The sequence below is a fragment of the Muscardinus avellanarius genome (genome assembly GCF_963383645.1).
Source record: "Muscardinus avellanarius genome assembly, chromosome: 3".
NCBI classification, from domain to species: domain Eukaryota; kingdom Metazoa; phylum Chordata; class Mammalia; order Rodentia; family Gliridae; genus Muscardinus; species Muscardinus avellanarius.
Window position 1 is genome coordinate 89,841,784 of NC_137788.1, and position 15,751 is coordinate 89,857,534.

At 45.3% G+C, this 15,751-nt stretch overlaps 1 protein-coding gene across 1 annotated transcript in view; it reads left to right on the forward strand.

The window, feature by feature from the left end:
• Window positions 1–221: 221 nt before the first annotated feature.
• Window positions 222–15,751, forward strand: part of CDC14A (cell division cycle 14A) — a gene marked incomplete at both ends in the record, with an annotated part of 169,007 nt that continues 153,477 nt past the window's right edge. The window contains 2 exons of the mRNA XM_080691478.1: window positions 222–270; window positions 861–951. Coding sequence (XP_080547604.1) covers window positions 222–270; window positions 861–951 — 140 coding nt within the window. The remainder of the gene's footprint in view (window positions 271–860; window positions 952–15,751) is intronic.

A 15,751-nucleotide genomic window follows, 5' to 3' on the forward strand; every position in this document is an offset into this window, starting at 1 on the left:
GTCCTGCCGGGCGCTCGGGCGGAGCTGCTCCCCCATGCGCACCGCGGGCGCGGCGGGAGGACCGAGCCCGGCCGAGAGCGCGGCGCCGCGAGTCCCCGGCCCCGGGCGGCGCGGCCCGGGGGTCCCCGCGGAATGTCCCCGGGGCGCCGCGCGCGCTGAGCCCGGGGGCGCTGACCTCAGTGGCCGCCGCCCCGCGCGCCCCCGAGCGGACCTCGCCTAAGATGGCAGCGGAGTCGGGGGAGCTGAGCGGGGCGTGCGAGTTCGTGAAAGGTGAGGCGCCCCCGCCTTTGTCCGGCCGGCCCGCGCCCGCCGCCCCCCAGGACCCCGCCGCCTTTCCCGCGGCGCTGTCTTTCTATGGGGCCCCGCGATCCCTCTGCAGATCCCCGGGGCTGGGACAGCGCCGGCGCCCGCGGGGACCCCGCTGCGGCGAACCCTTTGGGGACACCCGCAGCCACACCTCCTGTCTGTCCTCCCGCTTCCTCTTCTCCAAGTCTCGGGTGCTGCGGGAGGCGGGGGGGGGGTCGTCTCTCTCTTCCCCTTACGCAGGACGATTTCGGAAGCAAACTTGCATCTCCAGTTTTGCGGGTAACCTCAGCTCCTGTCTACACCCGCCGGCCTGAAACCCGGGAGGGGCGGGCGCTCGGCCCCCCGCTGAGTGCATGGGTCAGGGCCTCCTCTCGCTTTTCTTCAGCTGTGGTGATCTTGGGTCTGTCGCTTTCCGGGAGAGATCAGGTTTTGGCCCGAATCCCACGTGTTCATGGGGTTCTTTAAGTGATGTGTAGCCCTGGTTGTTTTTGATCATTCGGGTATTATCGTCACCCTCCAGTCTCACTTCTCACATGTTTTCCTCTGTCTTTCAGATCGGTTATATTTTGCTACTTTAAGGAATAGACCAAAAAGCACAGTAAATACCCACTTTTTCTCCATCGATGAGGAGCTGGTCTATGAAAAGTAAGTTTCCATTATTATTATGATTATCATTTTTATTATTTATTATTATTTTCTCTCAACCATTCAGCTTCTTGGCTTTTTGGTGAGGGAACAATATGCTAGCACTTTGATGGCAGTTTTATTCACTTTTCTTCCAGGGGTGCAGGATACAATACTATTTTTTTTTTTTTTTTTAGGCTCAGTTGCTTTAGAAGTTCAGGGAAAAGTAACCATTTGAACCTGTCAACACCCCAGCCCTTTTAGACTTGTGTATATATTAGTTGTTCTGTCCCCATAATAAGCAGCAGCAGTAGATTCCTAACCCTGTCCGGAGTGGGATCAGTCAGGTACACACTTGGTCCTGGCCAGAGTCTAATTGGCTTGTGAATCAGTCACCAAGTATTTCTGGAGCATCCACAGGGCACGGTGCAGTGTGTGTGTTACAGGTGCTTCTGCTGTGCAGTCACAAGGCTTCTGTTGTATCGCAGGATGTTTTTGTTTGTGCAGCTTGTTTTCAGAAAGTGGGGCACATGAGCACCAGGGGAGCTGTATCCAAGTCCTTTCTATGAGGAAGATTTTGCCTGGATAACAAATTACGGACTGAGTTTTATTTTACTTAGGTGCCCCAAACTTCATGGTATTCTTTTCTTTGCCTTTGAGGAAGTGATATAGGAGTGCTCATTTACTTTACAGCTGTAGGATTAGAAATTGACAGTGTAAAATAAGAATCGGGAACTGTTTTCTGTGAAAGACCATTAGTCTACAGAAAAGGATATTTACATTCTTTAGGCATTGTTGAATATTAAGGGAAGGAGGATTAGTCCCCATTCAATAAAAGTAGTAGATGATAAGGAATAAGAAATTTTGTTTATGTTCTTTTATTAAAAGAGCTGGTATATCAGAGGAGCCTTTATATTCTAATTTAAAGATTTAATTTTACTTTCTTGTTATCCTAACCAAATGTGCAGTTACTATAGTTAAATGATCCATAATAAACTTCCTAGGACCTGTCCTGTTAGAATACTGGCAATCAGGCATGGTGGCATATGCCTGGTAATCCCAGAACTTGGGAGGCTAAGATGGGAGGATCACAGGTTTGAGGATAGATAGCCTTAGCAACATAGACTCTCAGCAACCTAGTGAGACCATGTTTCAAAACAAAATTTAAAAGGGCTAGATGTAGCTCAGGTAGAGAGAGAGAGAGAGAGAGAGAGAGAGAGAGAGAGAGAGAGAGAGAGAGAGAGACACACAGACAGGCAGTTCTGCCCAAGGATTTATGGGCACCACCGGTCTTTGAAGAGTGAGTATTCTACACCTTCAAGAGCATATCTGTTACTTGATGGAAACAGTCTTTACTTTTCACTTCCTTGTGGGGCTCTTGAAGCTGACATCTCTGGGACATCTCTCTCTGCTGCTGGGTGGAGGACACTTTTTGAATGGCTGGGATAGGAATGAAAGAGCCCTTTGCTCCTGCTCAGGACTGCCCAGGGTTGCCTGGGTGAGGTCTAAAACCCTGGTGTCCGATTGCAGTACGGCTGCCTGCTCCCCGGCCCTGGGCACCTGGATGACATCACTGTGGGCAGTGTTGAGCGCGCACTCTGTTGGGAATGTGCATTGTTGTGGCCTTGTTTTTGTGAGTTTGAAGGTAGGGGCGCAGTTTCTTCCATTGCGTTCAATTCTGCAGTGAGTAGAGTGCCAGAGGTTATTAATATGTCATTGAACAAGCTCCAGTCATCGAGGTCGGAGTCACTCCTCTTGGGATTGCTAGGCAGGAGCTCTAGCAGAAAATTTCATCTAGTCAACTAAACACATCTTACAATGGCTTTTTGATTCTGATATTGATATAAAAGGAAGTTTGTGTGTATGTGTGTGTAGTTTTAATCTTGGTGTTTTAGAATATGGCTAGCTACAAATCGTCTTCTTCATGTATCTAGTCTACTTTTTGGAAAGTGTCTTTTTTTTTTTTTGCAGGACTGGGGATTGAACCCACAGGGATTCTACCTCTGACCTACACCCCAGCCCTATTTTATTCTTTATTTTGAAACAGGGTCTCACTAAGCTGTGGAGGGCCTCACTAAGTAGCTGAGGCTGACCACAAACCTGCGATCCTCCTGTCTTAGCCTCCCAAGTACGGGCTTTACAAGTGTGCGCCACCCTGACCAGCGGCAAGTGTCTTGCAAGGAAAGACTTGCTGGCAAGGCCTGTCTATGGGTTCATCTTGTGAGTCTGGTTGTGGTTTGAAATGATGATGAGGAGGATTACAGGCATGGTGGTGCACGCCTGTAATCCCAGTACTTGGGAAGCTGAGACAGGAGGGTCACAGGCGTGAGGCCAATCTCAGCAACTTAGTGAAACCCTCCACAACTTAGTGAGACCCTGTTTCAGAATAAAGATTAAAAAAAAATAGGGCTGAGGATGTAGCTCAGATGTAGAATGCCCTGAGTTCAATTCCCAGTTCTGAAAAAAAAAAAAAAAAAAAAAAAGGAGTATAGCTTGGAGGTAGACTGCCCCTGGGTTTAATCTGTAGTCAGTCTGTCTGTCTGTCTGTCTGTCTGTCTGTCTGTCTGTCTCACACACACACACACACACACACACACACACACACACACACACACACCAAAAAGAAAAATAATGATGAGTGACCCAATGTGACAGTGACAGGGGAATGTAGTTTTTTTTTTTTTTTTTTTTTTTGGTGGTACTGGGGGTGGAACCCAGGGGCTTTTCTACCTATGGGCCATACTCCCAGATCTATTATATTTTATTTGGAAACGGTCTCACTAAGTTGCTGAGAGCCTCACTAAGTATCTGAGGCTGGCTTTGAACCTGCAATCCTCCTGTCTCAGCCTCCCAAGCATGGGGATTACAAGCGTGCGCCACCACGCCCGGCTTGGGGGATGTAGTTTGGATTTGCCCTCCTTTGCCACAGTTGTGGCTATGGTTCTGCCTACCCAGAACCCCATCTTTTTTGTCATTCCAACTCCTTGCACTCTACACGAGATGGTGCAAGGAATAAAACAATAATGATTATGCATCTGGCCTTCAAGGAGCTCCTGGCTAGCAAGGGATTGAGGATGGCAGCAGGAGGTCCCGCAGGAGGTCCTGGGCAAAACCAGCCCGAAGAGAAACCTCCCCCTGCACAGGGAGACATTTGCAGGAAGGTCTTGCGCAGGGCCCAGGAAAGGCTTCCTGGAGGAGTCTGGCTGGCCTGAAGGCCTGACAGGATTTTTCAAGGGAGGGATGTGAGGGGGGAGAAGGGAGGAGGAGGATGAGGAGGTCAGTGCAGGGCTTGTGTTGAGGGGACAGCGAGTCCTCTGCTTTGCCTGCTGTGTCTGCAGGTCACATGGGGAGATGTGGAATCTGAAACTGAGAGGTCACCTGGGGACAGATTGAGTGTAGGGTGAGAACCCTGGTGGTATGCCATGGGGCTTCCCTGAGAGTTAGGGCCAGGTGTGATATGTCTGCAAATAATGGTGAACATTTCCTGAGCACTTACAGGATGTCACATGCTCACCTAGGTGCTATGAAACTATTCATTCATTTTGTTTTCACAACAATTCTAGGAGACAGGTACTATTTTTGTGGGGAGGGGATAGTACTGGGCCTGAACCCGGGAGTGTTCTACCTCTGAGCCAACACCCAGCCTTATTTTATTTTATTTTATTTTATTTTATTTTATTTTTTGTGGGTCTGGGGATGGAACCCAGGGGCATTTGACCTCCAAGCTACATCCCTGCCCTATTTTTTTATTCCTTATTTTGAAACAGGGTCTCACTAAGTTGCAGAGGGCCTCACTAAGTAGCTGAGGCTGTCCGCGAACTGCTATCCTCCTGTCTCAGCCTCCCAAATGCTGGGATTACAAGGGTGCGCCACCACGCCCGGCCCTATTTTATTTTTATTTAGAAACAGGATTCTCATTTGCTGAGATTGTCCTCCTGTCTCAGCCTCCACAGTACTGGGATTACAGGTGGGCGCCACCATGGCCGGCTCTGTTTTATTTTTTATTTGATAACAGGGTCTCACTGAGTTGTGGAGGGCCTCGCTATGTTGCTGAGGCTGGCTGCGAACCTGCCATTCTCTTGTCTCAGCTTCCCAAGTACTGGGATTACAGGCATGTGCCACCACGCCCCGCTGGGTCTGGTCATCCCATTGCTCAGTGATGAGAACAAGGATCTGGGCGGCTCAGTAACTTGCCCAAGGCCACAGAAGTAGAAAGTAGCAGAGCTGGAATTTAAACGGAGCCGTCTGGTTCATCTTCTCTCAAACAATATGATAGCATCATTTCAGACAGATTACAGAGGAGGTCAGAGTCCACAGAGAAACAGTTTGGGATGCCCAGCGGGATGAAACAAGTGCCTAGATAGGATGATGGCATGGGAAGATGGGGTCTGAATCCACGGGGCTTGGTAATAGATCTAGTGGGTGGGATGGTGAAGGTCTGAGTACCTGGGCGTGGTGGCGCACCCTTGTGATCCCAGTACTTGGGAGTCCAAGAAGATAGGAGGATCTTGGTTTGCCACCAGCCTCAGCTATTTAGTGAGGCCTTCTGCAACTTAGTGTGGCCTGAGGCTGTAGCTCAGAGTTAGAATGCCTCTGGGTTCTTAAGCCAACCCCGTGGAGAGCTGCGGCACCATGAACTGAAACTGGAAGCAGGTGGGAGACTTGACTTTGGTGGGGACATCAAGCATTCCATCTTGGTCAGATCTGAATTCATGTTCACATCACTGCTGCATAACATATGCGTTTGAGGTTCTCAAGTTTGGGAGTTTCCCAAAGAGATGCTAAAAGCTGTAAGAATGCTGAAGTTTCTGGGGTAGAAGAGGAGAGACCAAGGCCCATAAGGCTCAGGTGGAACAAGGGCAGGACCTGCGCTCAGGGAGTGAGGGATGCAGAGGGAGGGAGGCAGTAGAATCCATGTCTTCAGCTTCACATTGTAGAAACAGAGAAAAGAGACTGCAAGGCCCATGGAGGTGTTGTGGTGAAATATGTTCGGTGTGTGAGGGGAGAAGTAATTCCCCCACCACAACCACACAAACAGAAAAACAGAAAAACCGTGGATTCTTGTCCTAAGCTAAGAATAAATATGCATAGCTTGGACAGTGGCTGAAGATTTAAAGAAGTTTATTAAAAGATAGAAATTCAGGAGATAGTCACAGCCCTGTGCCCGAGGGAGGGGCACGGGGAGGGGGCAATTCGAATGAAAATACCGAAGAACTCCAGTATACCAAGTGTTTTTATTCAGACCAATTCTGCGCCAGGTCCTTTGATCTGTAGATATGCTGCCCTATCTCTAGCCCAGTCTTTCTGCTATCTCTAGCTGGATTTGGGGCGGGAGGAGGGAGCAGTCCTACAGACCTCTCCACCTTTGCTTTACCCCCAAGACGTGTTAAATTGTTTCCCCATTTGTCTCTTAGAAATGTAAAGAAACCTCTTCCTTGGCTCTGGCTTTCTTCCTTCTCTTTAGAAATGTAAATTACAAGTCCTTCCTTCCTACCAGTCCTGGTTTTTCTAGTACAAACGACATATTTTTTAAAATTGGAAATCTTGCCGGGTGTGATGGCTCACGCTTGTAATCCCCGCGCTTGGGAGGCTGAGACAGGAGGATCGCACAGGTTTGAAGCCAGCCTCAGCTACTTAGTGAGGCTCTCAGCAACCTAGTGAGACCCTGTTTCCAAAAAAAAAAAAAAAAAAAAAAAAAATATATATATATATATATATATATATATATATATATAATATAAAATACCAAAAAAATTGGAAATCTTTCCCACTACCGGTACATTAATACATTTTATTTATTTTTTATTTTTTAATTTTTTATTTTTGTTGATACTGGGGGTGGAACCCAGAGGCTTTCTACCTCCGGGCTATACTCCCAGACCTTTTTTATATTTTATTTGGAAACAGGGTCTCACTAGGTTGCTGAGAGCCTCACTAAGTAGCTAAGGCTGGTTTTGAACCCGTGAGATCCTCCTGTTTCAGCCTCCCAAGCGCGGGGATTATAAGCGTGCGCCACCACGTCTGGCTTCATTAATACATTTTAAAACCTCTTCCCAATACTAGTACAGAGGGATGTGTAGTAACTTGGATTCTGTGTGTGAGGATGTCCTGTGGGGACCAAGGGCTTGACCGTCATATTGCAATGTGCGTAAGTCTAAGGAAAGACCTGCTAATATATGTGTTATCACACAGAGCCTTGTTTTCAGCCTTATGGCTGTGTAATTATTTGCTGAATGTTTCAATGAAATGCTGCCTTTCTGGCTAAATTATCACCTTAGAAACTACTGACTGGACTCTTTAAATAGTAGGCTGTGTTTAAATATTAGGCTGTGTTTTGTGCAGATGTTTATTTAGTTATAAAAGAATGCTAGCACTCTGCGATTTAAATGGCAACCTTCTGAGAAAGCCAGCAGATGAACTTTTAACAAAGTGGCCCCATGAGGGAAGGCTATTAGACTGAGAGTTTGAATGCTTGACTTTTTGTTTGTTTTTGTGGTCTTGGGGATTAAACCCAGGGGCCTTATACCTCTGAGCTACACCTCCAGCCCATTTTATTTTTTATTTTAAAACATGGTCTCACTAACTTGCTGAGGCTGGCCTTGAACTGCAATCCTTTTGTCCCAGCCTCTTTTTTTTTTTTTTTTTGCAGTACTGGGGATGGAATCCAGGGGCATTCTACCTTCAAGCTACATCCCAGCCCTACTTTTTATTCCTTATTTTGAAACGGACTCACCGAGTTGCAGGGGACCTCACTAAGTAGCTGAGGCTGTCTGCAAACCGCCATCCTCTGGTCTCAAGCCTTCCGAATACTGGGATTATAAGTGTGCGCCACCATGCCCGGCTTTGTCTCAGCCTTTTAAGTACTGAGATTATAACCATCTGCTAGCATGCCTGGCTGGATACTTACTGTTAATAACTTGGTTTTCACTTTTTTGACTGAAGAGTTGGCAAAATCAACATGTTCATTGTTCTAACCTTTGGGTGCCCCTCTTAATGGTGATTCTGGGTGTTGGGTTGAATTTTAATGGCATAGAAAGCCAGCTCTCTATGAAGGATGGTCTAATGAAGGCATCATTTCAGCCTGTCCATTTAAATTTTTTTTTTTTTTTTTTGTATTTGGGTTGCGAAGGAAAGGTGTTGAAATGCAGGAGAGATAGCTCTTCATGGAGGTCCTCTGGGACCTGGATTTTAGGCAGTTTCTGAAGTGACTCCAAGAAATTTTACCAATTTTTTTGGGGGGAGTGGGGAGAATTTCTTTACATCTGCTGGAGGGGCTTGGGGGACTAGCGTCCAAAGTCTGAGCCTCGAATGGCGAATGGCGTTGGCATACAGCTTGTACAGCTCAGGACGAAGGGACAGGGTTTGATTTCACCAATGTTTTAGCTTGTTAAGAATGAGCAGCTATAACCGGGCGTGGTGGCGCACGCTTGTAATCCCAGCATTCGGGAGGCTGAGACCTGAGGATCGTGGTTCGCGGTCAGCCTCAGCTACTTAGTGAAGCCCTCTGCAACTCAGTGAGACCCTGTTGAAAAATAAAGAATAAAAAATAGGGAGTGTAGCTCAGAGGTCAAATGCCCCTGGGTTCCATCCCCAGACCCGCAAAAAAAAAAAAAAAAAAGAATGAACAGCCTTTAATGAGGACTAATTAGCTAAATGGAAGATTTAAATAATCAATTCTCATTTAAAATTTATTAAAGCAGCTTGGTCTTCTGAATGCATCCAGGAAATTTTAGACAAATAACTTAATATTTAAAATTTTTTGTAGCACTAAGGATTAAACCCAGAGGCATTATACCTCCAAACGACACCCCCCAGCTTTTCTTTTCTTTCTTTCTTTTACTGGGGGTTGAACCCAGGGGCATTCTACCTCGCACTACACCCCCACCCCTATTTTTATTCTTTAGTTTGAAACAGGGTCTTACAAGTTGCTGAGGCTGGCCATGAACCTGTGATCCTCCTGTCTCAGCCTCCCAAGTACTGGTATTACAGGTGTGTGCCGCTGTGCCCAGCCCTCCCAGCTCCATTTTATCTTTATTTTGAAATAGGGTCTCACTAGGTTGATGAGAGTCTCACTACTTCTGAGCCTATTCTCAAACCTGTGATCCTCCTGTCTCAGCCTCCCAAGTACTAGGATTACAGGTGTGCGCTACTGCGCCTGTTCATATATAACTTGTAGATGAATGATTTCTTTTATCTTGTCTGGCTGTCACATGAGTTTGAGTTCAAATGTAACCCAGGGACATTTTTTTTTTTAATACTGGGGTTCGAATCCAGGGTCATTCTACTTCTGAGCTATACCCCCAGCCCTTATTATTTTTTTATTTTTAAACAGGGTCTCACTAGGTTGCTGAGAGCCTCTCTTAGTGCTCAAGCTGCACTCGAACCTATGATCCTCCTCTTAGTCTCCCAACTATGGGGATGACAGGTGTGCACCGCCACACCCGACTTTCAATTTTTATTTTAAGTTTAATATGTATATGTAGCAAGTAGGATGATTGGGGAGTTGGGTACCACTCAGGTGCATGCACACGCGCACCTGTATCTGTGTATCTGATCTAATAGAGCTGTGGGGTCATCATCCTGTACCTCAGCTCTCACTAGGAGTTGCTGTGATACAGGAAGAAGAGAATTGGTTGAAGTCAGGACAGATTTCACCTGGGGGATAGTAGTAAAGTCACAAGGACAGCGGCAGCGTGTCCCACTCAGCGAATCCTCAGAGCAGCCCCAGCGCTACTGCTCTTGTTATCACCCCTTTACACGGAAGGCCCAGAGAAGCTAAGTATATTGCCTAAGGCCACAGAGCAGAAGCAGCCTCACCAGCCAGCAGCAGGCAGACTGCCCCAGAGTCCCTGCTGTTAGTCTTCCAGCAAGTTCCCAGGTGTCTGGACCCCGAGGCTGGTGGGGGGAGGGCAGCTTTGCCCTCACCCCTTGAGAGGCTTGACCCTCTGACCCTAGAGGTGATAGCTTTATGAAAAGGTGCCACTAACAATGTGTGTACAAGCCATGTCCAGGTCGTATCTGGGATGTGTGGAGGTAATTAAAGTTTGTTTTTTTAAAAATTTTAATTTATTTTTTTATTTTTTTTGCTTGGAAGGATGAAACTAGAGGATTGCAAGTTTGAGACAAGCTCAGCAATTTAGCAAGACCCTGTTTCAAAAAAGGGGGTATAGCTCAGAGGTAGAATACTCCTAGGTTCAACTACCAGTACCAAAATCAATAGCAAAAAAAAATCTAATTTCCTCTCGTGGGTGCCATTTTTCCTTTTTTCCTTTCAGTGAGTTGCCGAAAAGAGAGAAATTGAATTAATTATTGTATATCAGTAGGACATGTAAAAACAAAAGAAGCCCAGGTTTTTTTTTTTTTTTTTTTTTTTTTTTTCCAGAACCGGGGTTCAAATTTTCTCTAAGCCCATAAAACTGCTTTTCAGCCAGGCATGGCAGTGCATGATTGTAATCCTAGTACTTGGGAGGCTGAGACAGGAGGACCTGACCACAGGTTTGAAGCCAGCCTCATCTACTTAGGCCTTCTGCAACTTAGCTAGACCCTGTTTAAAAATAAAGAATAAATAAATAGGGCTGAGGGTATAGCTCACAGGTAGAATGCCCGTGGGTTCTATTCTCAATACTGCAAAAAAAAAAAAAAAAAAAAAAAGATTAAAGGTTAAACTGGGCGCGGTGGGACAGTGGTAGGACATGCATATATCAGATAGGAGGATGGCATGTTTGAGGACAGCCTCAGCAAGTAGTGAGACTCTCATCAACCTAGCAAGATCCTGCTTTACAACAGAAATAAAATAGAGTTGGAGGTGTAGCTTGAAGGTAGAATGCCCCTGTGTTCAAGCCTCAGTACCAAAAAAAGAAAAAGAAAAAAAGGATAGAGTTAAGTCTTTCTTTTTACTCCTTTTGTCCATCCTAAGTTTGCAAAAACAACCTGGTATTGTTTAGGCCAATTATTTGTATCCTGTGTTTGAACACAAGTTTTAGACATGTGCTTGTGTGTGTGTATACCTGTGTATACAGGCAGTCCTATTGTGTACTAAACATTTTGAAGAAGGAGACTATCTGTATATATTCACAGCCTTTTCTTTATTTTCTGCAGTGTTTGGATATAACCCTGGGTCTTGCTCATGGTATGCAAAGGTTGTGCCTCTAAGCAACACTCTAACTAGCCCTTATTACTTTCTTTTTTTTTTTTTTTATGGTACCAGGGATTGAACCTAGGGACATTCTACCACTGAGCTACAGTCCCATCGCTTATCTTAGTTTTTATTTATTATTTATTTATTTATTTATTCATGGGTCTGGGATGGAACCCAGGAGCGTTTGCTCTCCGAGCTACACCTCCTGCCCTATTTTTTATTCTTTATTTTGAAACAGGGTCTCAAGTTGCAAAAGGCCTTCACTAAATAGCTGAGGCTGTCCGTGAATCGTGATCCTCCTGTCTCAGCCTCCCAAATGCTGGGATTACAAGCGTGTGTCACCACACCTGGCTTATTTTTTATTTTGAAAAAAGGTCTTGCTGGGTTGCTGATATTAGCCTCGAACCGGTGACCCTCCTGTCTCAGCCATCCAAATACTGAGATCACAGTTATGGGTCACCACAACTAGCCTGGCCCTCAATTCTTCATTCTGCCACCCACTGGAGTAAAATTTTACTTTCCAGATAATGATTCATTTAAATACATGCTGTTTTGACCTCTTAGGCATTCACGATGTGTAGTCCATCTATAACCTTCATAATGATAATTTGTTCAGTTTTTTTCAGTTTGCGTTTTTATGCAAAATTGCACCAAGGGCCTCCACAGGCAGCTGGAGAGTCCCACGCACGGGGGCTGCGGGAGAGCCTGAAGGGGTGCTGTGTGCACCCAAGTGCTTTCCATACCAGGTCACCACTGGGCGGCTTCATTATTTTGCTTGAAGTAGATTCCTAAGACATCAGATGTTCTCATTTGTAAGTTCATAAGCACATTCCCAAGCCCAAAGTAAATGACTTACTTAGCCACAGCTCAAAATACCTTTGTGCTTAAGACAAAACAAAACATTCAGCACATTTTTATGGGACATGAACAGCATAACTCGAAACCTGTAAGTGTTAGAAAAGCACTATCTGAGAGACTAACATGTAGATGGGATAGATGGGTTTTTTTTTTTTGTGGGTCTGGAGATGGAACCCAGGGGCATTAGACCTCCGAGCTACACCCCCTGCCCTATTTTTTATTCTTTTTCTTTTGAAACGGGGCCTCACTGAGTTACAGAGGGCCTCGATAAGTAGCTGAAGCTGTCTGCAAACCAGGATCCTCGGGTCCCAGCCTCCCGAATGCTGGGATTACAAGCGTGCGCCACCATGCCCGGCCTGGGATAGATTTTGATAGAGAGCGCTGTGCTAATGCTTTGGAAACCCACACGTAAATAAAGCAAGAAGTAGAAATGTAGAGCATGGCGCATCATATGCTGAAGGCTGTAGATTTATGTATTAGGAGTCTGAGAAAGGAAGAGATTGTTACTGTGAGCGTGGTGCCACACGCCTGTAATCCCAGTGCTTGGGGGCCTGAGACAAGAGGATCGCAGGCATGAGACCAGCCTCAGCAACATAGTAAGGTCCTCAGGAACCTAGCGAGACCCTGTTTCAAAACATAAAATAAAAAGTGCTGGGGATGTAGTTCAGAGGTAGAACGCCGTTCAGTTCAATACCCAGTGATCCACCCCTTAAAGGAATGGTTTTTTTTTTTTTCTATAATACTCAGATCCCATCCTTATGAATACATTGACTAAACACTTTTAACTGTAATTAGAAGTTGTTTCAGGGGCTTCTAAGGAATAAGACATCTTATTAGACATCTTCTAAGACATCTTGTATCTTTCAGTGGCTTGAACTGATTTGGTCAGTGTCTATTAATTTACTACTAGGCATTCAGTACGTTCCTGGTGCTGCTTGCTGTCCAGTTGAATTTGACATCGCTGCCAACGTACTGGCTATGGTTTATTTGCACTGGGTATGGAATAAGACTAAATAGACTCCGAGGAAGACTGGGATGCTTTCAGAAACATCGCTAAAGGTCATGCATGGGTTTTGTGGCAGGCTTTAGAAGAAACAATCAGACTTTGTTTTGGACTTACTTATGATTCAAATCCACTTATATTTCAGATTGTGAGATTTCTAAATTGGGATCCATGTATAGCTGATTTTTTTTATTGTGTACATTTTTCTCTGTGTTTTAAGGGAGTTTTGAAGCCATACACCATGCATAATATCCCTTTTGTCAAATTATTGATTCTTGGCAGCAAAATTAATCTGAAATATTAAAAATATTTTATTCTCTTGGGTGAATATGAAATAAAAAAGTTTAAAAGGCCTCTTCCTGGAAGCTCTGCCTGTGGGTTTGTAAACGAGTACTTTCCCCATTTTTCTTTTTCTTTTTCTTTTTTTTTGCAGTTCTGGGGATCAATCCCAGGGGCATTCTACCTTCGAGGTACACCCCCAGCCTGATTTTATATCTTATTTGGAAACAGGGTCTCACTAGGTTGCTGAGAGCCTCGACAAGTTGCCAAGGCTGGCTTTGAACCTGTGATCCTCCTGTCTCAGCTTCCCAAGTACTGGGATTACAAGCATGTGCCATCATGCCTGACTTTATTTTTATTTGAAACAGGGTCTTGCTAAGTTGTTGAGAGTCTCATTACTTGCTGAGGCTATCCTCAAATCATTGACCTCCTGTCTCAGCCTTCCAAGTACTAGGATCATAGGTGTGTACCACCTCACCCAGCTGGGAACAAATTTTTAACCCAGTCCTGTTCTCATGGAGCTTAGTGTCCAGGAAGTCCTAGGGAAGACATTCATCAAATATTCAGGCATAAGATTATCTGTAAGTGCTCTGAAAGACAGACCTCTTCTTTGAAAGCCCACAAGAAGCTGGGTGTGGTTGTGCACACTTGTAACCCCAGTTCTTGACAGGCTGAAGAAAAAAAAAAAGCCCACAAGAAGCAAGGTAGTGGCTTTATGTGTAAGGAGCAGATACCAGACAGGAAGGGACTGGGTAAGGCTCAGAGAATTCCAAATAGAAATGCTACTGGAGCTAAGATTTTAAGGATGAGTGGATATTAACTAAGTCAGAGAGAACACCACTATTAACTAAGTCAGAGAGAATACCACGTGCTAAGGGCCTGAGAGAGAAACTGAAAGTATCCTTGTGGCTGGAGTTTACTAGTAAGAAATAAAAGGGGAGAATGGTATAAAATGAGGCCCCAAAGAGATGGTAGTGGCTACGCCACCCTGGGCCTTGAAGGCAAGGCTGAGGGTTTTGGTTTTAAGTCCAAGAACTTATAGGGAGCAGCGTGATTACTGCCCCACGTTGTAGAGTAGTTCTTTTCCCTCTGGGGCTCCATCTGCTATGTGAGACGTGAGTGCTGGTCTTTCACGTACAGGATCAGTCCCTACTCTGTTTTCATACACGGGGAGTATGCTGTGTAGAGTTCTGGCCTGAGTGCCTGCCACCGAGCCTGGGGTTATTTAATTATTTATTTATTTATTTATTTATTTATTTATTTATTTTTGTGGTACTGGGGTGGAACCCAGGGGCTTTTCTACCTCTGGGCTACACTCCCAGACCTATTTTATACTTTATTTGGAAACAGAGTCTCACTAAGTTGCTGAGAGCCTCACTAAGTAGCTGAGGCTGGCTTCCAACCAGTGTGATCTTCCTGTCTCAGCCTTTCAAGCGCTGGGATTACAAGCGTGCACCACCATGCCCAGCTCCAAGCCTGGGGTTAATTCATGCTGGTTGAGAACATTTCTGTGGGAATAAATGTTAATTTTACCATACATTCCTGAATAAGTCAATTTGTGCTTTTATTAATCTGAGTCTCCGGAAGGGGATTTTCATTCATTGACTTGCTCCAAAGAGGGAAGTCATGGAATTACAGACCAGGGTTCTGGAGGATTTCTTGAGACCCTCTGGTCTGTTGGCGCTAAGACCCAGTGGCAGCACTCACCCATTTTCAGAAGCAGGGGCTGAGGTCTCATGGGGCCTGAGAAGGTTCAGGTGGAGAAGTCTGGTGGACCTTCATAAGCGCCTAGCTGGTGCCTCCAGGGACAGGAGTGAGGATTGAAAATGAGCTCTCTTTCCTTCATGATTTCAATACATCACACGTTATGCAGATAAGCACATAACAGCGACAGTCACATTCCTCGTATACACAGCTGCTTTCTAGTCTGTGGGTTTGCTAGTCAAGTGGTGCAGAAAGCATAGAGAATTTTAGGGGAAAAGCTATGCTTCTTTCCAGAGACTTCTGAGGGAAATTCCTTCTGTAGCCAGATAGAGTGCCTGGAATAGGGTTGGGCCCTTGAGAAAGGGGTTGAGCTGTTGGAATATTTTCTCTGGTAGAGATAGCAAGTCTTAGGCTTTCTAGTATGCATTTATATATAAATGAACTTGGAATATGATACATGCATGATATGGCATGATGGAAGAATGTAGACGCTAGTTCAGGATCTTCACTTGGTAGGTGAGGGACAGCAACCCAGTTGGGACTGGAATCCTTTGGTTTGCCGGGTCTTTAGTTCCACCTAGATTGCTGTGTGGGTGGGAGACGCCTGTTAGATGTCCAGCCGCTCTTTCCCAGATGTTGGCATCAGCGTGACTGTAGGTGGTTATGGCGAAGGGCTTGAGCAAAAACTCTTGACTTGTGCTCTCATGTTAGGTTAGAGTTCACGGAGCAATTAGATCCTTTTATTATTTATTTATTTATTTATTTATTTATTTATTTATTGTGGTACTGAGGGTGGAACCCAGGGGCTTTTCTACCTCCAGGCTACACTCCTAGACCTA